Source organism: Pangasianodon hypophthalmus, chromosome 8 (assembly GCF_027358585.1).
Source record: "Pangasianodon hypophthalmus isolate fPanHyp1 chromosome 8, fPanHyp1.pri, whole genome shotgun sequence".
NCBI classification, from domain to species: domain Eukaryota; kingdom Metazoa; phylum Chordata; class Actinopteri; order Siluriformes; family Pangasiidae; genus Pangasianodon; species Pangasianodon hypophthalmus.
The window spans coordinates 12,126,787-12,151,896 of record NC_069717.1 but is presented as its reverse complement, the minus strand read 5'-3'; the positions used below and the strand labels follow the sequence as shown (position 1 = coordinate 12,151,896).

Sequence of the window (25,110 nt, the reverse complement as noted above, 5' to 3'; positions counted from 1 at the left end):
TCTGAGCCAAGATTGGCTGTTCTCCGATTGGATATGCGTTACGAGCCAATCCTAGCGCATAAGGAGCAACACTGTTGGCCAATCAGAGCTCCGATGAATACGGGTGGGGAAAAATACTCCAGAGTGGAGATGAGACTGCTTGTGAAATGGAGCGGAAACCTAACAAACTGCTACGCGCCACCGGGGGCTGAGCCAAACACGTCAACTGCGCCGCCATTTTAGAAAGGGCAACTTTCCAGGTTAACGTCACTGACTTGATGGATTCGTGGATTGCGGATTTGTGATTGAATACTAGGATTAGTTTACCTGTTTTGTTTATAACAATGTAATTTATAGCAGCTAAGGTTGTCTACTTGATTCACCAATTTATGCTGAATATGTCGTTGTATTTTTACAGAATCTTTTATGTTTTTATGTAATTCTCGTTTACAGTCTTGCTATTGCTGATATCTGTTATGTAAATAACAATATTGTTATGTAACCTCTTATGTGATTTATTATTATTATTATTATTATTATTATTATTATATTCTTTTTCAATAGCAGTAACACGCATGCGCAAGCCTGGCATGTCCTATCACTAGCATCATTTCTGTCTAAATGTACATTTAGCTCATAACTCGTCCCTCCGCTGCTGGCAGGAGTATTAACAGTGCATACAAACATGTATGACATACTTAATGAAGCATATTTAATGTTTACAAAATCGACCGAACATAAAACAAATTACAGCAAATATTATATCTTCATAGCCTTGCTGGGTTGCAACTTGCCCTTTTCAATATGGCGGGTGCTATGTACGCCGCTATACGTACGGGAAATAGTTCCGGTGCAACTTGCATAACCTCGAACATGGGGACTCGCTGATGCTGGAAGTGTTTGTGCACGTGCGTGTGTTTTTCTGAGTGAAACAAACAGACAAACGAACAATTCTTTCGCTTTATATGGGGTTTTGATATTCTGAGGCATTTTGGTAAGCAGGGTTTTTTTTGTGTCGCTTTTTAAAACTAATGCAGAGTTGTACACTCATGTTGTACATTATAGTATGAATATGTAGTTAATAAAATAGTAATAAAAGTGCAGGATGCTTAATGGTTTCTTTGGTCTATATGCTCTATATTATATGAACTATATACTGTATGACTAAGACATTCATATCATTACTGTTAACGACACATTATTATTATTATTATTATTATTATTATTATTATTATTATTATTATTGTAGGTCTTGCTAAGCATCCTCTGCGCCAGGCTGTGTTTGGGCCTCAGCATGTTCAGTGTGCTCAGGCTGGCCGGCTCTGTGGCGGGGAAGCTGGCTTCTCTGGCTCCTCTTCCTGCACTGACTTGTCGCCATGCCAGTCGCAGTGCCAGGGCCTGGACGGGTTCTGCTACTCGCACTCATTCCCTCTCAGGAAACAGAAGGACAGAGCAGCATGATATTTCAGAGGACGACCTTGACATGGATGAAGTGGAATCCAAACTAGAGGCTCTTGTGAAGTGAGCACTGTGGCTATAATTTGGGATGAGTACACAATTATGTCAAAGATCATAGGACATCAATATCATCAAGATTTCATTTTTGTCATCAGCATCAGATTAGTTGTTGTTAACAAACGTCTTAAAGTGATTATTTTGTGGAACCAAATGTAACAGCGCCTACAATGGTTATAAGAAAAATACACAGAGTAGTATGAAGGCTGGGGCTGATTTCTGTCTAGCCCAGACTGTAGATTCATACAGCCAATCAGTGGCTACGTTTATGTGCACATCAAATTCTGTATAAGGTCTATATTCGAGTTGCAGCCATATTCCAAATACGATGTTTATATGCGTACAGGCATCAGAATATTCCTGTATACTTGGTTGATGTAAGTATACCTGAGTTGCCATTCCTAAATACCTAGCCTACAGCTAAGCATCTGTAAGCACCCACAATTCCTTGCGCACTGAACATGCGCATATATCTCCTTTCAGTGGATTTTCTGAATAAGGTGTTTACATGCAACAAATTTCCGATTAAAACAGGGATATTCCAGGGGTGGGAATCGGAATTTGGGGAATGCGAATATTGTCTTAATCTGAATCAGGCAATGGGATTGCGGCTTTTAAATGACTCAGTACTAATTAGAATATTGCCAAATTCCAATTAGTATCGGAATAGTGATGTGCATGTAAACATAACCACTGACTCATGTCAGGTGATCAAAGAGTTGAGGTGTGTGCGAGACTGTCTTTTGAATCCCATTCCCGCTTGCTTCCCAAAGTAATGTTTACCAATCCCACCCACTTTCACAGACACTCTTGACTAATCCCACCCGTTCCTTCAGTTACTTTTGTTTGTATCATACTGTACCAAACCACTGTGACCATGACCAGTTACTGATGATGTATGAATGGTGCAAGCACCATATACGCTCTGAAATATAGTCATGGGTGTAATGAATGAGGACATGGTAGATTATTTACCCAGAATTTTTTTTTTTCAAAAAAAAAAAGCAGACTGACTAAGCATATATTGTTCAATCAAAGAACAAATTCTACAAAAGGCCAAACATTTTGTGGTTTTTTTTTTTTTGCATGAAAGTGGTACAGTTTTTCTGTTTGTAATGTTTGGTATTCGTAGGAAACATGGCATGAAGGCAGTCAGGTATTACAAACTCTAAACACTTAAACAGTTAGAAGCCACGAATGCAGCTGCCTAAGTGTGTGTGAGAGAGATTATGATAGAATTATATCATTGATGAGATGAGATATAATGCATTGTTCAACGAGTGACCACTCATCACTGATTGTCCCTTTCTCACACTGATTCTTTTCTGCTATCTGCTTTCTGTACAGAGAGGAGAGGAAAAGGGAGAAATCTGCCAAATTTCACAAGATCAGGCGGAAGCTGAGCAGTCGTGGAGCCCCAGAAAGAAGATTAAGTTGGGATGCCATTCAGCAGATCAGGTACTGTAGGAGTCCTCTACAGAAATATGTGCAGAAGTTTAAAGATATGCACTGTCCACCATACCTAAGGCATTCATGTCTGTGTCTGTATCAGTCATTTAGGGTGTTACTCATTCTTGTGAGAAATAGTAATTCAGACCTGAGAAATGACAGATGTATATTGATATAAACAGATGTCTAAAAACTTGCTAGCTAAGTGTGATTTCCTCACACAGTCAATGCCACACTTTAATCCAGTTGTTGGATAGTTATGTGCCATACTGAAATAAAAATATAAATAAAAGGTCTAAGTGCTGATCTGGAATCATTTTCTGTGAGGAAACATTTATTTAGCATTTTTGGAAGGAGTATCCAGTGTCAGGGCTTTTTAACAGTCAGAGGTAAACCTGTAACCTTAAGTTATCCATGTCTTCAGGACAGAGGGTTTTGAGCTTGCTTGGTGATATGACAAGCTCTGTTTTTTGTCTTGTTAACTTCAAGAGAGTGAAAAAAGAGCGATAGGAACTAACTTGTCTTGCAGACGTTCTAGAACATTAAAAGTATTGTGTGTCATTCTTTAATAAATGAAGAAAAATTGTTAGCTTCTGCAAATTGCTGTGGTATAAGATTCAAGATTCAAAGAACTTTATTAATCCCAGGGGGAAACTGCTTTGCCATGTTACAATTGCTCTCAAGAAAGAAAGAAAGAAGAAAATAAAATAAATATATACCTATACAGGATATATATACAAAAGGTAAATCAATAAATTAAAAATGAATAAGTAAACATACAAATACAAATAAATAAGAGAAATACAGTACTTCAGTATGTGCTGTTCTAGGAGATCAATCAACTTTGGGGTGCTAACATGTTACACAGACATATCACATTTTATTCCTTACTTCACAAGGTTCCCAACCCTGGTCCTGGAGAACCCCCTGTCCTTCTTCCTGCTCCCAACATGCCTGTTTCATCTAATCAGTATAATTAACAGCCCACCTCAAGTAGAAGTTGGTGTGTTAGAGCAGAGAAAACACCAAATTATACAGGACCCACACCATCTACACATAATGCTTTTATACAGTGATGGGAACATTAAACGCTGTTTCAGCATCTGATTGCAAAGCCCCAGCAGATGAAATTGGTTTTGGTTCAGAATATATGGTATTAGGGAAAGTCTAGAAAACATTCAATTTTTAATTATTTCCTTAGAATTACTGACTTGAAGAATCTGTTTTCAGGTACCTAAAGCAGGAGTCACCAGAGGAATGGACACTGCAGAAATTAGCAGAGGGCTTTTCTGTTAGCACTGATGTCATCTACAGAGTCCTTCACAGCAAGTTCACCCCACCTCCAGAGAGGAGGTTTAAACAGGATGCCAAAGTGTTAACCACAGTTGGACAGCTTTCCCTGGAAGATGGTAAAACGAACCAGTCACGAAAGGGCCAATCACAACTGCCTTTACCCACCAGCGATGTTCCAGCCTTGATTTCCTCTGGGAACACGAGCACAGTCATTGCCCTGACCAGTGGAGCTCTGACACCCGCAGAGTGTACGACAGGTCTGGTTCCATCTGCTGCCAACGTCCCATCGCCATCAATAAGGACAGCTCAGATATCAACAGTGGCTCAGGGGACATTACAGGAACAGCCTGCTCTGAGGCAAGAGGCCACAGATGTTAAAGAGAGAGTTGTAGAAGTGGAGGAGGAGGAAGAGGAGTGGGATGGAGTGGTTTTCACAGATGAAGGACTGGAGGAACTTATCCATACACTGCAGGAAAAGCCCAGTCCAGTAGAACAAAAGGGCAGGGAGTTTTATGACGGCGATGGAAACTTCTTGTACAGGATCTAAAGAAATTGTTTCTTGAATGAAATATTAAATGCACTGTCAGGGAATGTTTGGTCTCGTACATGTTTGGAATAAATAAATGTTAACCACAGAAACTGTATTATGAACTTGTATATAAAATGCAAATATAATATAATATATAAAATAGCTTCTATTTCAAACTGAATGTGGTGTCAGAGGAATAGAAAAAGACAAACGGGGGTGGAGTCTATTTATTTCAGAATATACAGAGCAAAAATGGCCAATACAAAGGTAATGCAGTTTTATATTTACAAAGCCAGCTTCATGTTATTTACATTGATTATCAAAGGCAAGAAAATTATTACAACCCACCAAGCAAACCAACTTTACTTCAAGTAAGAAACCGATGTAGTCTTTGTGCTGCAGCCGTCATCTCAAGCTTTAAACCCCGAACGCCACGCGAGTGTGTTGTGACATATTTGCTAAGATAGCATGCATAGAAGTACACATTTAAAATGAAACCTAAAACACAACAGAGAAGAGTTACATATATATTTCCACAAATCACAAACTGCTAAACCCCAGTTGTTTGCAATAGATTGAACTCGACCTCAGGAGAATCCTTCAGTTTTCATGCATGACCCATACTGAAAAAAGTCAAGTGACATATTAATCAGTTCAATCACCTCTGACTACCAAGTAAATTATTAAAGATAAAACAATCTGCCTCCTTACTGTTAATTATTTAACAAGATGGGCTTAATAGTTCTCTCTGAAGGCACACATACCTTCACGTTAGGCACTTGAATGAACATACACACCATTATTACTTCTCTTAATAAAATCTGTGTAATTTATAGTTAACTGTCATATATAAGAAGATATTGTCATTATCTATGAGCTTTGTAAATTCTAAAGAGAAGACCTAACAACAAAGCATTACTTTACAGAGTATTTCTGCCAGTGTCATAGGGTCATTAAAATAGGCAGGTGATAGAACAGTTCTGTTACACTGGGGATCTCATCAGAAGCTAAAATCTACTGAACAAACACTGAGTAAATTAGATCTCAAAACACAGGATCTCAAAAATCGTCACGTTCTACTGATTTGAATCTTCAAACTTAGAAAAATTGCGAAAGCTTTAGCCTGGGTTGTTTACAGGAGGGGGAAATCTTTCCTCATTCTCAGTTAAACACAATGGGGCAGGTCTGCAATCTCAAGTCTCACAGTCGTCTAAGCATGACAAGGTATTGCTCAACTTTTTTTGGAATTACTGGTAATTTCACCTGAGCATATGAACTCAAAATGTGGAAAAGTCAGACATTATATTTGTGCTACCTTTAAGTGTATCCTTGATTTTCCTTCACATTTACCCTGATAGGAAATTAAAATTTTTATGACGCCCGTCTGTCTGTAAGTAGGGCTTTGGAAAGTCACATTTGTGCTTGTAACTGGACATTTTACAAAAGCAGCCGTTGGCTTTGTGTTACCGTTTTATATTTCACAGTGCAAAAACTGCTGAGCATCACAAAACGTCAGAAAATTATTGTCTTCTATAAAACTAACAGTCGACTACAAATTTATCTCAGGACATATCATATACAGTATACTTATAGATAACACTACAAACATTTCTTTACACGTGTCCATGTTTAAATTTTTCCCTTCCACTGGGTAAAATAAGTTAACATTCTAAACGACGGTCTATAATCTATACAGCCACAAGGAGTATTATAATAACCGTCTACACAGTAGCATCATTTTAGGTAAACTAAATAGTCCTTTCTCCATTTTTGAGAAACTGAGAAAAGTATGGCCTATGAGTATGCTGATACATGCGGATGCACTGTATCTATGCATTGTATTGCTTTCTGATAAATGTGATTAACCTTGATAAACCTTCTATTTTTGATAGGATCATATTTTCAAATAACAGAGGTGGGGAAATACATCTAATATCAAAAATATATCTAATATCACAGTCATATTTCATGCTTCTGTCAAATATTGAGGCGATATGATTCACTGTTATCCCTGGACTAACTTCATACACTACACTCAGTCACTGATTCTGAACTGCATATATTACTAAAGAGGGTGAAGCATTCTGTATAAGAGTTAAGTGCCATGACAAGTACCCCACTGTTAATTCTGAGATAGTGTCCTCCTATAGAGCCTGCTCCCTAGACAAGGTATTATCTAAGCTCAAGTCGTTTAACCACTGGCTGCACAGCTAGATTCATGAGATGCTTTTATAGCAAAATTGCAATTCACTCCTACTAAAGAAGCAGGAACTAGAGCGGAGTTATTCGAGGCTTGAAGACGCTCGAGGCTGGGTTGTGCTTTAGAGCAGGAATAGAAACAGCAGCAAAGATGCCCGAGGCATTAAAGGAGACAGAGAGCTCCCAGTTTCTGCTGGCACTGACTCACTGCTGTTATTCCAGAAGGTCCTGCAGAAAAAAAAAAAAGTTGATTTGATTTCAGAGTGGTGGATTCATCCCAGAATGCTTTGAATACAAGTGGAAAATGCAAAAATCCTTCTAAGCTTCCTAGAAACACTGCTTTGCATAGGTCATAGTGATACTATTTACCCAGAGGAGCCAACATTGCTAACAAGGAAATCCTAGCAAGCAGAGAGGGAAAAAATGAGTTTTACCACAAAACCCCTAACGCATATTAGTGGAGAAGATGACTAATGTTTTTTCATATGCTGCCAAGCAACAGTAGCAGAAAATGATCGGTGTGACCGCTACTTAATAATAAGTATCGACTTCATTTTTTTACAGACCAAAAAGATCATGGTCCCACCCACTTGGTTTCTATTGGCTCACAACATGGAGGCTTGTGAATTCACGCCCATCTATCACATTTCACATCCTTTATACTTCAATGAACTGACTTTTCTGCCAGCTGAATTTTATTCAAGCTTAATTTGACTGCTGCTTTATCTAAAAAAGCAGAATAGCATTTTCAGGTGGCTCCAGTATCACTGTAGTCAAAATCATAAATGCTATAACTAAACTGTAGCTACTAGCACCCTTGTTAACCCATTGCCACTGGTGCATTGTCCATTTTGGATGACTGTTATCATACCTCATCCGAGTCCTCATGGAAGCTGGTCTTTGGGTATCCAACCACATCCGTATCCAAAGGCTCGTCCACTCCCTCTATGCCATTAGCCTCGGCATTGTGTTGCAGGACTGAATACCTGTGCACCAGGAATCTGCAAACCACAGCAAAGAGAGAATACCATATCTCTCACTTTACTTATTCATTAACTATAATAGCACAACAGGTTTTATTAAGAGAACGATTCAAGCAAGAAAGCTAACAGACCTTCCACCACAGACGTACTTCTTCACAAAAAGAATCCCAGCTATACAACCGATCAGCAGGATGGCGATGACCACCACAATAATAAGGGCAGAATGTTTGGGCTTCCCTGCTTCCTGGGTCTATCAGAAATGTTGGATTAAAATACAGCAAATACAGTTCAAGGTTGATTTGACAAACACACTCATTTCGTATCTGATTCACGTCATGTTATTATATTCCTGATCTTTCTGTCTATCTCACCTGCAATTGCGGATCCAGTAGATCGCTGACACACTTTTTACTCATATCAATCTCTTTTCGTTCAGGGTTTACGCCACCCTCACACTTATCTCCTGGAATCTTCCGATATCTGACGACAGGAAGAGTTATTATTAATAAGTCATGTGGATCTCTCTCCACATGATGTCAGTTCTGTTTGTCTTCAAGTTAAAAAAAATGTTAAATGTGGTAAAATAATACTAAAGACTTGCAGCAAACCTCTGAAAAAACAGAGGATGGCAGAATAGTGCAGAGAGTGAGAGAAGGAAGGAGTATTACCCATTGGTCTGTAGGTGTTCCTTCTTGCCATGGATGCAGAACTCTAGATCATGGCCTTTGAGCTCAAGCTGCTCCAAACACTCTGAGCTGTTCTCTTTACGGTAATATCCAAAGTCACTGAGAGATAGAGAGCAAAAAAGCATTAATAAGTTTTTGAAAGCTAAAGTGATAAGACCTCATTTCTTCAGTTTTTGTTTGGACACAAATCCACTAGGGTAAATTAAATGAGGTTCTGACTCCTATCGAGGTATTCTCATGGTTCAGTCAAACATATTACACTAGAGGTGTGCATCACTGGACCAAAAAAAAAAAAGAACAAATTACAGGAGTGTGTTTTTTGTTTTTTTTTGTAACTTTCATGCAGCAGGAGTGGGTGGTTTTACTTTCTCATGGGTGGGAACCATCAGTTTTTACTTTAAGGGTGGTCAGATATGAAGTTTGAAGGACAAAGAAAGGCCACATTCATTAACACAGAGGGTGTTCACGCGGCACTGTATGTTACGATTACCGAATTCATTCATTCATCTTCAAAATCAGGCTCGATGTTGTTCAAATTAGTAATTTGTTTGTATTTTGAGAAATAGAACCAACTCAGTTCACTAGAAAAGATCATGGCCAAGAATTGATAAAGACGAGTTCTGTGAACAACATTACACCATAATTAATTAACATTACACCATAATTAATAATAAGCTACAAGCTTTACACATCCAGATTAAATGTTCAAATAAACTGAAACTGATGTTTAGTGCTGTTCATATAGAATATCTGGAAATATAGGCATTGAAATGTGAATCTTTAGGAAAATCTGCAAATCTAGTGTGGACACTGACCAAAGGAAGTCATCTAGTGTGCAGGGACAAGGTGTGGGCTGCTTGGTGATGACATAATCGCGTCCATTCCAACACACAGAGTCCTTCTTGAGCCGCAGAAAACGCTCCTTATAACCCAGCATGCAGCCATCATTAGGATCACTGATGTCATCTGAATGTGCCAGCCACTGCACGTAGTCGTTATCAACACCTGACAACATAAATGGCACAAAATAATCAAGAACAGTGTACGTTTTATACTGAGGTTCATTCAGACAACAGTGAGAGTCTGAGAGATGTGACTTTTAATACCTGCATCAATTCAGTCTTAGCGTGATAAAGGAAAGCCATTTACCCAGGATGTTACAGTAGACTGTTCACTCTTAGTACTGACCGTGGTTTCACACTGTGTTATATTTATATGAATATACTTTATATGAATGACCACTCTGAATGCTGGAGAAGCATCATCCTGCAGACTTTACTTCCAACAGACCAGGCTGCTACTGAAGGCTTTGGTCAACCCAATCAAGTATGTTTGATAACTAAACTCTTCAGGTTAGTAGATCTCTAAGCAGATCCAAATCTGAAATGACTTACAGTCCCGAGTGAGCAGCTCTTTGAAGTCAATGGTGACCGAGACCCAGTACTGGCTTAGCAGGGAATCTCTATAGCCCCAGATGCTAACATTCATGGAGTGAGCCCCCGGCTCCGAGGCGAGCCCAGTGAAGTATATTGGCTCCTCGGTGAAGTTGTACACATGCCAGCATTGGCCCTCATCTGTGGAAAATCTGATGAAAGAGAAAATCTTAAGTACATAGGTTCCCGGCTTTTTATGACTCATGGCTCACACAATCGACCAACAAAATTTCCCGCAGACCACAATAGGTCAGAACTGACCCGACCAATAAAAATGTAAAACAAATGTGTTATAACACAGAAACATGTAACATATATAACACATAAAACAGAAAATGCAATAAAGATTGATATTTTTTTAAAAATGGGCTAATATTTTTTTCAGCATATAAAGTCAATTCCAGAATTATTTTCACACAAAAGTGAACATAAATCTAATTTGAGCTAAAACATACAAGTTTGCAAACACTCCTTCATGCAGAATGTTTAAGCTCATCAAAGCTCCCTCTTTGACACCACAGGTTTTAAATACAGTTCAAATCTGAGACTAAGATGAATGTAGCAAAACACTGATTTTGTGTTGCTGCAACCATATTTTGCAACCGTTTATCCCTTCTGTGTTGAAAGCTCTTAGATTTTTCCATAGTGGTGGGTTACAAAGGGGTTTTACACATATGTAAATTCATGTTTATATGCCAGGGAAACAGGAGATGGTTAAATGCAACAACTGAACAGTGGGAAAAAAAAAAAAAAATCAGAATTTTTATTAGATTTTTTCCCCCAAGCATGACATTTTGTTTGCATTGTTTTAAACTGGGCCAATAATTTTAATGAAACTTTAAATTTCATTAAAGGTTTATTAGAGTAATGTGAAAAGATTTCTACAATTGTTTGAGTGGAAAATTTTAAGAATTCTCTTGAGGCATGACAGTAATTTTAGAACTGATGGCAATGCTGATGGGCCTTTGCATTAACATCTCACACCACAGATCAAAAACCACTGCATTAATAATAGCAAAGCCAAAAGAGTAAAGGTGATAAAGAAGCACACGAATACCTAATCTCATGAACATTCTTTTTATTTTGCCAAACTCAACATTTAGTTAAGGTACTCACTTGAGCTTAGAAATTGGCACTTTGGGGTTGTGCTCTACGGCCACCAGCAAACCTCCTGAGTCCAGGATGGCGTAGTGATGGGGGCCCTCGAGAGCGCGCAGCCATGTGTAACCACCATCATCAGACACATATACATCGGGAGTCAGCACTGAGATGGCATCTCCGACACTGCCTGAAAGTGAGAGAAGTACTGACAGTGTCAAATCCAGGGTGAATGCAAGACAGACAAATACTGTTAGCCCAGTACAGGCACTATAGATCTCTGCTGGTATCTGTATTAGTAATTCAGATACTTAACTCAGGCTATATTAAGTGACTTTGTAACTTTGTGCCCCAGAATTAAGCATAATTATGTGTAGATATAAAATGCTATGGAAAAATACTCCTGTGCTAAATCTGTGCAGCACTAATAACTTGGAGTGATGATTGACAGACTTCCTAACTAAAGCTAGTGCCTTAGTTTGTTCATTCCATTTCTTCAATTCCACTCAGAAGTTATAGGGCTTAATCATTTCTGATATTAAGTACATCTATTTCATGAATTGAGGTCAAGGCAACTGTCAGAGCAGGATCATTCCTTTGCCACTAACAATGTGCCAGGGCTAGAGCCAGTGCAGGTTCAGAAAGCCAACAGATCTTTTTGCAAACCAGCTCAAGCTTCCACTTGTTTGAAAGCCTGACCATTATGAAATCAGATATGAGAGCTTCCTAACGCAGTGTAAAAATACTAACTGTGAAAACGTTTATATTGCTTTGAGAGGTTTTCCCACTGAAATTCAAATCCATCTCTATATACAGCACAAGACATCACCAGAGACAATTATTTGAGACACATTTAGATTTAGGCTGGTTTTTATATATGTGTAAAGCTTAAAGAAAGTTATGTTTGTTCCTAGAATTAGCAGTAGCAATGCATGTCCTACTTAATTCACTGCAAATGCCAGTAACACGGTCATTTCCTCCACAGACCACCAAGACCTAGTACTGAATCTTTAAAACCACATGTGCTGTTCACATCCTTTTTTAAAAAGGCAATCATAATTAACCAGAGTTGATGAGTTGAATTCTCTTGAATTCTTTTCTTTCAGAGCAGAATAACTTTGTTCCTGGAACTGAACCAATTTTGCAAACCAAGAGCCTACTCTTTTGCAATGGAAAGTTCAGCATGGCTTAGGATTCAGCACCAGCACCTTGTGAGTGGAAAGGGAGCTGTAAGAGTCCAGCTGGGTCTACTCACCATGTGTGCATTAAACAAAATGATAATCTATGCTTTATATGGGACCTCATACAAGCTGTGTGTGTGTGTATGCATGTGTGTATGTGTGTCTGCCTGTCTGTCTGTGAGAACAGTACCATGAGCAATTATCAGTCCCACAGCATTAGGCTCAGTCAGAGGCAGCATTGGAACATTCAGCTTCATGGAGATACTGTAAGAAGCATGAATATGAAGATTACACTGTAGAGGGAGAAAAGAAAAGCAGATTAATACACAAAATTGTACTGTAAATTATAATGGTTTAGAAAATCCACTTTTTCATGCAAACATAGAACCAGACTAATTATTTAAAGCTACAGTAATTTATGCTGGAAATGAGGGGAGACAAAGTACTCCATGTTCCTGAGCTGCTGAGAGACTGTGTCAGGGGTGTCGGGTTGTAACTGGCTAAAATTCTGTATGCATATGTCATACGCCAGCTCAGTTTTGTCAAATGTTATCATGCCACAAAAGAACATCATCAGGCACAAAAGACATATGACTACAGGGTGACTGGCAGGAGCTACAGCCAATCAGGAGAGAGAGAGAGAGAGGGAGAGTCAACAAAGCAAATGGAGGCAAGAGAGTGAAGAAGTATAATACTACATTACAAAAAAAACATTGTATCTTGTTGGACATTTATTTATTCGCTAAATTGGTGGGAAACTACCGAATGATAGATGATAGTCACTAGCTAGCAAAACCACTTCACAATTACATAAATTCCACAATAAGGATAAATCGGATGACTAACCGGAGGTGTTGGTGAATTTCTCTTTATTTTTTTATTTCAAAAAAGTTATCAATCGTGGTAACAATTCGTGAGCCACAAATACTTGGGGCTGCATCCCTAACTGCATTGTACTGTACTAAATATGATGTCGCTACACCACTGCTGTCATTACTATTTCAGTGTACTACTTAGTGTGTATTGTCGTTTGGAACACAGCCGTGAAGTCTATCTGAATATGCAGACCTGCCATTAATGCGCACAGTGAAGGAAGAGTGCAGCACAACCAATGTCATGAAAGGTTCTTCCATAGTTAGCCTGCAATAGCATTTTTCTACCAGAGAGGGCAACATTCCAAAATCATACATCCTGTAGCTTTAAGTAATTTCCTGCCTATTTCTACAGTGCTGTTCAGTGATTGATCAGCAATCTGCCTTTCACTGGCGCTCACCTTATTTTTATCTTTTGCTGTGGAATCACACTGGCTGTTCTCTGGTTTCTTCAAGGGCTCCCACTCTCCTCCCTGATCGAACGTCACCACGGTCTGCACAGAGTTGTCTACAAGAGCAGGAGGGGGGAAAGAAAAAAAAAAAAAAAAAAAAATCAATCAGTAGTCTAGTCAGGTGCTTTCTAAAACTGCACTAGTTTGACTTATCATGCTATCAAAAAAAAAAACAACAACATATATTCCAACATATATTATCAGCCAATCATTTTGCATAACACACAATCATACCTTCAGCTAGTACGCTGGTCATGAACACTCCTCTGAGTGATGTGACATTTGTGAAGTCGTTGTCACCTCCTGTAGCCGTGTAGAGGTGGCGCTCCAGAGATTTGGAGTACACCATGCCCCTGTCGTCTGACACATAGATGGTGCCAAAGCCAGTATCTGAGGACAACGGGACAATATATGAGCTTTAATAACGCTACATAATATTCTTAATAGCATTATTCCGTGAAAATTTTTTCCTATATTAAGGTCTTACAGCATTAATTAAAAACAGCATATTTACACATATCCTGACCTACTGTAACACACATTCTCTCAGTTCTTATCAATAGGCCATTGTTTATCACTTCAACACATTGTCACAACACAAAAGTAACTGTGTACATCAATGTATGGAGCTAGATAGCTCTCTAACATAATGTGAGCTACTATAATATTGATGCTATTGCTCACTAGCTAATTAATGTTAAGTGTGTCTGAGGCATTATAAGCGCACTGAGATTGAGACTTTCACCAGCCCAATTTCCTTGCTCTGTAATTGGACAAAGTCGCAGGCGCTTAGTGCTCTGTGATTGGACAGAGCCACCTGCACTTATTAATTATTTACATGCTCATCATGGGAAAAAATATTATGCTACTATCAGAGTACTTAATTATTACTTTGCAGCAACAGACTGAGCATTTGCATGTAGTATGTATTATGGTGATGGACATATCCCTGTTCATAAGTCATTAGTCAAGGAAAAAAAAAATCTCACCCCCGGGTTCATCTACATGCATAAAGACCATTTCATCGTTGGCTGCCAGTATGGAGTAGAACTGTTCATGGCCTACAGGAGGAAGCTGAGCCATGTTCCACTCCTCACCCTGGTCTGTGGACACATGGATCATCCGCATCATTCCCTAAGTGAGACATATGCTTTTATTTAGGCCCAGTCAAGACACCACATACAACTCTAATGGAAATAAACTGTGCATTACTGCAAAAAATTGCTGGGATCTTGACACATACAGCATCTTCACACTATGACAGTGTAATGCTTACTGTTCCAGTCATGACTGAGGCGAAGAGGAAACGGCCACCAATCCCAAAGGAGTAGATCTTTTCAGCGACTGTCTTAAATGTCTTGCCATAGTCTACTGATTTCATCAAGACAAGCTCCCCCCTATCATCTAAAAAAAAAAGAGAAGCACAGTGAGCCATGGGAGAAAAGTTTAAACTGTTTCTTTCAGTACAGTCCTAATGCTGCAGTGTGTAGGTCACTGGGGATGAATTACAGTAACTTTATTATAATATGAACTAAACATACATTTCTACATAGAGTGTGGCATTACACCACTTTGCATTTCAAGACAAATCACCATCTTGTAGTAAATACACAATTATCTGCTTTCCCATAAACACCTTCTTTCCGTACTTTCCATAACATAATGGAGAAAGTAAGAGAGAAAGAACCACACAAGGACAAAGTGAAGTACAACTCCAAACTAGACTAAATAAGTTAAGCCCAGTTTTTATATATATATATATATATATATATATATATATATATATATATATATATATATATATATATATATATATATATTTTTTTTTTTTTTTTTTTTAATGGTGAAGCAATTCTAATGTGCTTTCTCCTAGAATTCATAGACAAAGTGTATTACCTTGCTTTTGGGCTCACTGCATACAATAAGAGTGTATTTATATGTTATAAATCAGTGGGAGCCCATGAACAGTTCATTCATTTTGGTTGAAAGACCTCTAAATTCAAATGCCATCAAACTAGGAGGATACAATTTATATAAGCAAAGCCAAGTTTACCTACCCATAAAATGACATGTGTTTAACCACTTAATGTAATAGTTTGGCTTCCAGGAAATTTTAAAGCTGCATGCACTGTGACATAACACTGTGACTACTGTGTCAAGTATGCTGTAGAGATAACTGAACATTAAGTTAATTGCAATGTGGCCAAATAACAGGAATACACTATTTAACCCTATTCATTTGGGGTATTTAAGTAAGGGTAATTCTATCTTTTACTGGTACTACTGTGATTTTATTTCCATCTGGATCAGCAGTATGGGGGCGATATAATTATATCACAGTGGCGATATGATCATTTTAATCCTATCTAGATAAAAATTTCTATGATTTTACAAGAAGATGCCATCTCTTGCATTTCTACAACACAGATACTCACCATATTTAGTAGCATTTGGGCTTTTTTTTAATTTTTATTTATTTATTTATTTTAAGAAAAAGTACTTCCTGCAATCATGAAAACGGGACGCTAAATCATTTAGTTGCTGTGGACTCTGTCATTTTGTCTCATACACAAGGAGTTAATCAGACAGGAAAAAAGGGTGATTTAATTTGTGATTAAATTGGTAATTTTAATGAAAACTCACTTTATATTTGCATACTGCACAATTTTATGGCTCTGTAACTAGATTCATGATCCAATAATGTGAGCATATTATCATGTTTGGTGCTAACACCTGGGTAAGGAAATGAAGCTTTCAGAAACTCCATTACAGAGCATTAATTTATAGCCAGCCACATAGAAGAGCTTTCCAATAAGGAAACAATTTCACACACTGCTGTCCTGACACACCATGGGTCAACACTGCTACAATAAATATTACTTACAGCAGGATCCATTCAGGTTGGTGGAAAAGAAGAGTGTGTTGTCTTCTCCCCTGCAAAGACACACACAATCCCTAATGTTAAAGAAGTGCAATCTATTTCACCTTCCCACAGTGGGGTACGACATTATTTAAATATAAACAAATGTCCCAAATTTGGTTGCTGGAATAAAGACTGTGCTTTGAAAGAAATAGTAAGTAAATTCTCTGCTCTTCTCTTGAAAGGAGAAATCATGGGCCAGAAGCTTAACTAATGGACTTGGATGTTGGTTAGCAGTTATTCTAAGTCACTAAATAATTAATTGCAAGTAGGTTTATTTAGCATAGCTAATTACTAACTGCAGCTTAAATTCAAAACTCATAATAAACAACTCATAATAAAAAACTCATAATAAACAACTCAACCTTTTGGACATAACTGGGCTTCATCTTTACATAAAGTTGTGTGTAAATGTTTTCATACATCAAACCAAACTACAAATTCCAGCCATAGTCACATAAGTTTCTGCAATGCTGATTTTCCTCATACTTGTATATATGTTGATAAATGGCAATCACCCATAAATTACCAAGTGCATTCACGGCACAGCTAGAATGACTCCTATACATGGCATGTGCTAAATCTTCCAGTAATGTAGCTTAGCCATTTCATTTGGATTGCTGTCTTTCAAGTGATTAATAATGAAACAACTTTTAAAACAAAAAAATTTAAACAGAGTTGTGCGCACAATTGAAATAAATAAGCTATTTCAACTTGTTAATGTAATCCGTATAAAAATCTGCAGTAACTCATGCCAATTACACGATTTGAGGTTTACATAAGTGAGTCTCTGTATATGTAAATGTACACAAACTCGAGAGCTCTCTTAGGACATGAGCGTTTATCTGAACTAACGGGATTTTTTTTTAACCAACACAACATTTCTTGTGTTAATGCTCTTACAAATGATTTACAAATAAATGAGGCCCATTGTCTCTAACAGAGATCCTCACACACAGCTCTGCAAATCTAAAAGGAACTTGGCAACTCAGTCTGACGTCTCAGCGCTGAAATGCAGGAAGGTTACATGAGCCTTCTCACACACCTGGGTGTCAAATGCTCTTTTCAAAAGATTCCTTAGCGCTGAAGCTTTTGAGTCTTGTATTGGCAGAGCTGACTACCTGATCCTGACCTATTTTACAAGCTGTTCTAGGCAAGGACAAATCTATCAGTATGTGGAGTTTGCATTGGCGACAGGGCAGCAGCATTGCAGCACAGAGGTAAACACACGGAGAAAAGCAAATGTAAACAGACCTACTATTGGCCCTATGTTTGATACATAAGTAAAACAAAGGAAGCAGTTAAGCTTGTCCCTGACTTGCATTTTAGTCAAACATTTATTTTGCAATACATTCTTTTAGAGTATTGTTGCTCATCCTGCCTCAGATCATGTTCCTGTTAGTGTAAGGACACAACACTTGAGAATTTCTTTTAAGACAGGAAAAGGCTGTACAATTCCTCTGAATGGACATGAAGTTATTTCCATAAAGACACAGTTCCTTCAGACTTAACAAGGTTGTGTCAAATAGGAAACAAGATGACTTAGCAGAGAGTTTATCACCCTTGCGCTACAAGAGCTATATTGGAGTGTTTATTTTTGTAACTGAAGTCAGGGCCATCCAGGCTCAAGTTTGCAATGACTCAAAGGCTCTTACCATTTCACCACACACGCAGTCTCGTAGATTTTCTTCCATGTCACAGCAAAATCCTCTGAAATCCAGAGTTCATTCTAAAACAGCAAAAAAAAAAAAAAAACCAGCTGAAACTTAGATTGTAAGCTAATACATGAAAAAGAAACATTCACGAAGAGTACAATGCTGTATTAATTGTATTAGTTTCACTAGAAGCTTAATCAGTAAGAAATAAAACACAGTGAGCCAAGCTATAATAGGAAAATAATCCACAACAAATTCTTGTGATGCTACCCCACACAAAGCGGAGTTATTGTTGCTTCCCCAATCTGGATTATACTACATTCTAGTGACAGCAAATGTTTTATTCCTATACCACAGCAATTTTTCAATGATTGCTATTTTGAATTTGTTAATGAACAACATTTAACGCTTTTTAACAGTTTATAGTTGCACCCACGAGACAAGTTAGTTCCTGCTCCTGTTCAATCATTTACATTATAACAGTTTATAGACATTCCTTCATTCCCTCACCAGTCTCTCTCTTTCTCTTTCTTGAGGTTAATAAGACAAAAAAAAAAAAAAAAAAAAACACAGCTTGCCATGTTACAGAGAAACCAGAATGCACAAACTCCTCTGTCCCGAAGCCTTTATCATGGCTGAAAACTTACTGGCTCTTATAATGTGCTGACATCCAAGACTCCAAAGTTATATAAATGTCTTCTAACAGAAAGCTTACATCTTTGTTATTTAACATCTTTTTTAATCTGTTTATTATTAGATTTAGGTGATTCTTCCGTTATACAAGTCCCTGTGAGCTGGAAATATTAATAGAAATATTAATGTATTAGAACAAGCAGATCAAAATCGTTTGAATTACAAGTCAGCTACTGTCAGAAAAAACTTAATCAACCCTTCTGACCAATCAGGTTCAAGAAATCAACAGTGTTGTGGTATAATGCCAGGTATAATACAATATAGCCACAGGTAGTGATGACTGGGGTCTAAGCACTCCTTTGCAAGCAGGACTAATTAGTTAATAATGACTTTTAAAAAAAAGCCACTGTTGTGCTCTTGAGTCTGATTATCATGTGTATCAAGAGTCATGAAGACATGAAAAATTTCTAGGAGTGGGGAGGAAAAAAACATTTATAATGTTTACATGTTAAAACTCAACATGCAGGCTTCATTACTGGACATAACTTGCCTGATGGAATTGGAAGTATGTTACAAAAGGCATTAAAAGAATACTATGAGCTGCTCTGGAGTGGGAGGGAGGGGAACAAGAAGAACAAGAAGTACAACAACCATCCGAAATGTTTGATAAGGTGCTTGATAAGGAGGAGGACACGGAGAAAAACATATATGTGATGATAAAACCAAGAGGGTCACAGTTGTAGTTGTGTGAATGAGACCAAAGATTGAACAGGGATGATTTAGCAGGTAAGTGGTTGCAAAATGTGTGCATAATGATATTCTCTCTCTCTCTCTCTCTCTCTCTCTCTCTCTCTCTCACCTTGACACTGATGGCCACGAGGACATTGGAATTTTGGGGGTTATACATAATCTGCATGCGAGGGTTGAAAGACAGGTCCGATGGAGTAAAGCTGTTCCCAAAGTCAGTGGACAGGAAGATCCTGGATCCACTGCTTCCAGACACATCTCCTGTAAGGATCACCTAGAAATAAAGACAGAATTTAAATTACAAAAAAAACAAAAAAAACAAGAAACATTAATAGAAGTAGTAACATTAAAATCAGCACTGGTGCTAACGTATTATGCAGTATTTGGATTTAACATGCAAGCCTGTTAAGCCTGCCTCCATATATAGTGTTTACTGTCAAAAGAAATGAATATTTGATGAATGGTTGGTATTAATGAATTTTTAATTGTTTAAGGTCAGTTACTCAATTCTGGACATTACTCTAACCACCTCTCACCTTCCCAGAATTCTCAGGGCCAATGGCAATCCCAAACTCAGTGCTGATAAATGTGTTGTTAATAAGGTATGTGACATCCTCGAATGTCTTTCCATAGTCCTCACTAATCCAGATAAAGAAAGAGAAATACAGACATGCAGATGTTAAAAAAGAATTTAACAATAATAAAAAGCATGTGAAACAAAAATCACATGCAGAAATGCGGTTAAATATGAAACACGCGAATCTGGCCATATTAAGATGTAGCTCACCTCCTGTAAAGTCTGGACTGGCCAAATCGTAGCAAGAAAATAGGCATCTGAAATGTAGTCAAGGCCAAAACGACCTGGCAAGCAAGGAGAAAAAGAGAGAACTTAATTTGCACTGCCAAGGAGCAAGAGTCTGCAAATCTCCATACCACATACACAGTAATACAAGTCTCATGATCTTACAGTAAAACGGATGGACAGAAAAATGGAGTGTAATGAAGCTATAATTTGATGACTGTAGCTACACATGGAAATTACATAGTTCCAGGACACTAAAACTGTATAAAGCTAACAGCCTTCTATACATTTCTATATAATAAGGGGATACAGTACTTTAGAAAACTGCAATGTTTTCATCCTCACTCATGAAAAGAAAAAGCACAAGTGACAATTGAGCAGCACAATCTGGTTCACTCAGCAAGCTATGAAGGAGCACAAACAGTTATAAGCCAATTCACTTGTAAGACCTTCTCAAACAGGAAGCCATTTGATTGTGACTTAACCACATCGCTAAACTGATGACCAGCCTGTGAATGCTTTCATTTTACAAGAAGAACTCTTGGACTTCTTCCTAAACATGCTGACAGTTCTCTTTTCTTATACTGAGAACTAAAATAAGGATTCAGGGTAATTAAAAAAAACATTCCCAACACCACCACAATGTACTTGTTGAGTCTAAAGTGTGTCTATTCAGGTTATGTTATGCATCATCAATCTAATCATCACTATGAAATTTATCAGCTGACCGTGCCGTAACAGTAACTTCACAGAACATCCTTCATCTCATTAAAATAAACTGAATAAACCCCAGTATATATTAAACATGAATTAATTAGGAATAACATAAAAATTACAAACTCACCCCTGTTCCATCTCCTATCCAGGCCAGAGCCACTGATCCACTAAGATCATTAAATGTGTTCTGTAAGGGAGAAATAAATTATTAACAATACTAAACACTGATTGAGGCAACAGCAAAACAGAAAAATCCTTGTAGCACAGAGATAATTGCTAAATGGTGGAGCAAGCATCACATTGTACACTTGCTACCAGTTAACATGATCGTAGTTTCACTATGCTTTTAGAGAAACTGGGCCCTGATTGGACAAGTTTACATATAACGTTGTTAATGTTATTAAGTTTCACAGCTATTTTACATTTACAGCTTTTAGTAGGCACTCTTCTCCAGAGCAACTTACAAAGTGCTTTGTAGTCTCCAGCTAATCGTCATCATGCTAGTGCAAATAGGTCAGAGTCTATGAATACTATCAAGCTCAAACCCTGCACTCCCAGAAATAAAGGTATCAAACTGTTCTTTTTCTTGTTGCTGGGGTGGTATCCTCAATGGTACACCTTTCTTTTTTACCTCTAGTATAGATAGATAGATAGATAGAATCTATAAACATTAAATGCAACTATAAACTGTTAAAAAGCATTAAGTTTAGTGTAAAAGCTAATTAAAGGTACACCACATGCACTATTCCAGGAAACAAAATCACACTAAAGGTACAAAAGATGCATCCTTGATGGTACCACACAAATCAAGGGATTTTTAGTTAAATTATTTCATTCTTAGATGCGATAAAGGATTCTCACATTAACTTAATGGTTAATCTTATAGTTTAACAGTCTAAAAACATGTACCTAAGACTAAAATACTCTCTTTTTCTCAATCCAGAGGGCATCTATGTCCCTGAACACAGCAGTTAAATCCTCTAATCTTATCACGCGTCTCCCCAGCTGTCTCAATTTGACCACAGAAAATTACATAAAGCGCCCTTGAAAGCGAAGTCAGACACTGACATCTGAGCAGCTCTCGAGCCAAATTCGAACTGAAAGAGAAACAAATTGTGAACTTGTAAGCAAACACGGTGTTGAGAATATGTTCATCAGGGTGGCGGAGGTGTTTATGTTTGACAGATGACCTCGGAGACAGACGAGCAGGTTTGAGGAGCTGCCGTGCCAGTTGGCCCAGGCTCTGATGGGTGGAATGCAAAACTTCACTTCAGGTGTAACTTCTACTTCCCTGTTTAGATTAGCACTCAACAAAGTCACCTGGATTAACACGCAGCTTGCTTTCTGCTCTTTTTTAAAGCTTCCTTCTGCCATCCTTAAGTGACCTGGTCATTAAAAAAAACAACCTCAGGCAGAAATCTTAAAGAAGGTGGTCCTTAATATTGTGGTCTAAACTGAAAGCTTCAAGCCTCAAACCCTTTTAATGGTGAATTCACATTTCACCATCTTATAGCTTTTAGGAAATGTTTTATTCTGTCCTTTTTAAGTGATTTGACCAGCAGCTAAACTCCTCCAAAATCCAATTCACCCTAAGTGTAGTCTAAAGTTAGAGGTTTACTGAAGCGAAAAGAAATAAATAACAAGCTAATCCTCATATGAGGTAAATGAGCAACATGCTAATAAAGCAACAAGAGTACTATCACTTCAGTCTCCTCTCTGTGACAGAAATAATAGTAAATCTCAACAGAGCGTCGTCTAAAATATATTTACACACATAATAATGTGAAAGTAATTGTTACTGTCGTGAAGAGCAAAGGAATATGGTCGGAAAAGGGGAGAAAAGCAGATTTAGCCGTTAAAATGGTGCTGTTTAAAAACTGCGTTGTTAGAATAGGGCGCGTGCACAGCACAGGGGATCAGAAGATATAATAATATCTCCTTTTAAGAGATACCGGATATAAAGTGACAGATAAAGTATAATAACATTACAGTGTCATATAACAAAAATGCAGTCATGTAAACAAAACAGAGCAACAGTGTTGGTATATCATTGTATTATTAAGGCACAATAACTGAAAGTCAGAGAGCCTGACTGGAGAGTTTGACAAAAGCAAAGGTTAAATAAATGACAGGCGAGTCTGGGAGGAACTGGGAGAGCCGGTTTAAACTTACACTGTGAGTGTTGCTGGATAATTTGGCGTTGTATCCCTGTAGACCATTACAGGTGTCTTGTCCGTCGCCTGTGCTTCTCTTTTTTATGCTATGCTGATTTGATGAATCCACCGCGGACCTGATCTTACTGTCTGCATTCATGTGAAGAGAGTGCGTGTTACGCGACGCACTCGTTCCGCCGAAATCCACACTAAACACCGCGGGAAGGAAAGATAATGCTAAAATAAAGTGCCACTGCCGTCCCATTTTTTGATATCCAATGTTTTTTTTTTTTTCAAGCGTCTTGGTTAATTGCTAAATCGCCAAATCGTGTCTGTATCCACCGCCAGCACCACCACCGCCGCCGCCGACATCAACAAGAATACAGTGGCTGTGACACCGAGCTCTCTCTCCTCACAGCAGTCTCAGCGGGCTTCCACCATAACATTAATTTTTGTTTTTTTTTTGCGCAAACAAAAGTCACTTTCTCAACTACAACTATTCCAAATCTGTAAAAGAATTATAATGTAAAAATCTAATCGTTAAAAAACTACTGCACTCGGACCTCCAACTAGGTAACGAAAAGGTACGGCGATGAAAGTAGCTATGCACCTTGCAAAGACCTCGCGCTGATTGGCTGATGTGGGGAACGACTCGGTTATGATTGGTCCGTACATTTGTGCTCAGGGTTTGTATGAGCTCTGTCTTGTTTGGTTGAGATGTCGATTCTGAGCGCCGCATTCATTTGAATAACAGCACAGAGAATCCTGGGGCTCTGGGAACATCCGGGCATCTGACAACAACAACAAAAACAACAACGTAAAAATGAACCATGGGGATCTACCCTCCTAAAAATATTTCATAAGAATAAAAAAAGCCTTACTATAACTTTTATAACTATAAATTTTGTAGTACTTTTTGTACTAGATGCCCAATGACTGTTCATTTGTGTAAAAAAAAAAAAAAAAAAAAACCTTTAATAATTTAATAATTGAATTTAACACTTATTTGCTGTTTGAATAATCTTAAGATAAAAAAAAAAATCAGCATTGACCAAGTTTCCCAAAAGTTAAGATCATTTCAATTTTATATGATGCATGCACTACCATTTGGCCTTTGTGTTGGATTGTTTTTAAGAAAGTCAGTCAGAAAGAAAAAATAGGAAGTCAGAAAGTCTAGGAAGTCTAGAATAGGAAAGTCAGAAAGTCATTCAGGAAAGAAAAAATAGGAAGTCAGAAAGTCTAGGAAGTCTAGAATAGGAAAGTCAGAAAGTCATTCAGGAAAGAAAAAATAGGAAGCTTGGCTTACACACAACAGATTGCAGGTATAGTCACCTCCAGAATTATTGACAGCCTTGGTAAAGATGCATGCAAGATTTTAAATAAATAAAGTCTTTTTGGTTAATTAGCTTAAGCTCTCAATGAAAAATATGAGTAGCATTTCATCTTTAACTGAAGTCCATTTATTCTAAGAATAAAAAAATCCTTATCAATTATTATAATATTTTTTAAAATAAAACCTCACGTGCCACAATTATTGAATCTCCCCTAAAAATCCTTATTAATTAAAATGTAATTTTAATAATGCATGTACCCACTTTACTTTTTTCAGTATTTAAGATGTCTTAAGTGGTCCTCCATGACTTAACAGGAGTATAAATATGAGGTGCGTATAATCAACTCAGTTATTAAACTTAAAGCTTATAATTCAGTAAATACTATGAATTATTCATTTACTACAATAATCAACAGTTATCAGAGTGGGGAATGAGTGTATATATTTTCTGTGCCTATCATCAAAATAACAGCACCAGTGA

The 25,110-nt window shown here is 37.7% G+C and overlaps 2 protein-coding genes across 3 annotated transcripts; one reads left to right on the top strand and one right to left on the bottom strand.

Moving 5' to 3' along the window:
- The first annotated feature begins 771 nt into the window (after positions 1-771).
- ngrn (neugrin, neurite outgrowth associated) lies at positions 772-4,875 on the top strand. 2 transcript variants are annotated; one of them, XM_034306528.2, is made up of 4 exons: positions 772-887; positions 1,229-1,500; positions 2,842-2,952; positions 4,174-4,875. In XM_034306528.2, exons 1-4 carry the CDS (start codon positions 867-869, stop codon positions 4,781-4,783), a joined length of 1,014 nt encoding a protein of 337 aa, XP_034162419.2. In that variant the 5' UTR covers positions 772-866; the 3' UTR covers positions 4,784-4,875. The 2 variants fall into 2 exon arrangements, with proteins under 2 accessions (XP_034162419.2, XP_026797233.3); XM_026941432.3 differs by having other exon boundaries at positions 813-973.
- A 102-nt stretch (positions 4,876-4,977) lies between these two features.
- On the bottom strand, positions 4,978-23,912 carry sort1b (sortilin 1b). Its single transcript, XM_026915908.3, has 20 exons — positions 23,316-23,912; positions 21,271-21,330; positions 20,412-20,485; positions 20,161-20,263; positions 19,737-19,898; positions 18,245-18,318; positions 16,554-16,603; positions 14,946-15,073; positions 14,659-14,803; positions 13,904-14,059; positions 13,619-13,725; positions 12,536-12,638; positions 11,183-11,354; positions 10,028-10,218; positions 9,449-9,638; positions 8,616-8,732; positions 8,319-8,427; positions 8,079-8,197; positions 7,836-7,965; positions 4,978-7,192 (listed from the first exon to the last, which is right to left on the bottom strand). The coding sequence occupies exons 1-20, from the start codon at positions 23,559-23,561 to the stop codon at positions 7,178-7,180; spliced, it is 2,451 nt and encodes an 816-aa protein (XP_026771709.1). The 5' UTR covers positions 23,562-23,912; the 3' UTR covers positions 4,978-7,177.
- Positions 23,913-25,110: the final 1,198 nt, after the last annotated feature.

Coding starts and splice junctions, on each gene's coding strand:
- sort1b (XM_026915908.3), bottom strand. CDS start 23,561: ATGGGACGGCAGTGGCACTTTATTTTAGCATTATCTTTCCTTCCCGCG. Junction 20,486..21,270: donor GGATAGGAGATGGAACAGGG/GTGAGTTTGTAA, acceptor CTTGCTTGCCAG/GTCGTTTTGGCCTTGACTAC. Junction 14,804..14,945: donor CCTCAGTCATGACTGGAACA/GTAAGCATTACA, acceptor TGTCTCACTTAG/GGAATGATGCGGATGATCCA.
- ngrn (XM_034306528.2), top strand. CDS start 867: ATGCTGGAAGTGTTTGTGCAC. Junction 888..1,228: donor TGCTGGAAGTGTTTGTGCAC/GTGCGTGTGTTT, acceptor TTATTATTGTAG/GTCTTGCTAAGCATCCTCTG. Junction 2,953..4,173: donor GATGCCATTCAGCAGATCAG/GTACTGTAGGAG, acceptor ATCTGTTTTCAG/GTACCTAAAGCAGGAGTCAC.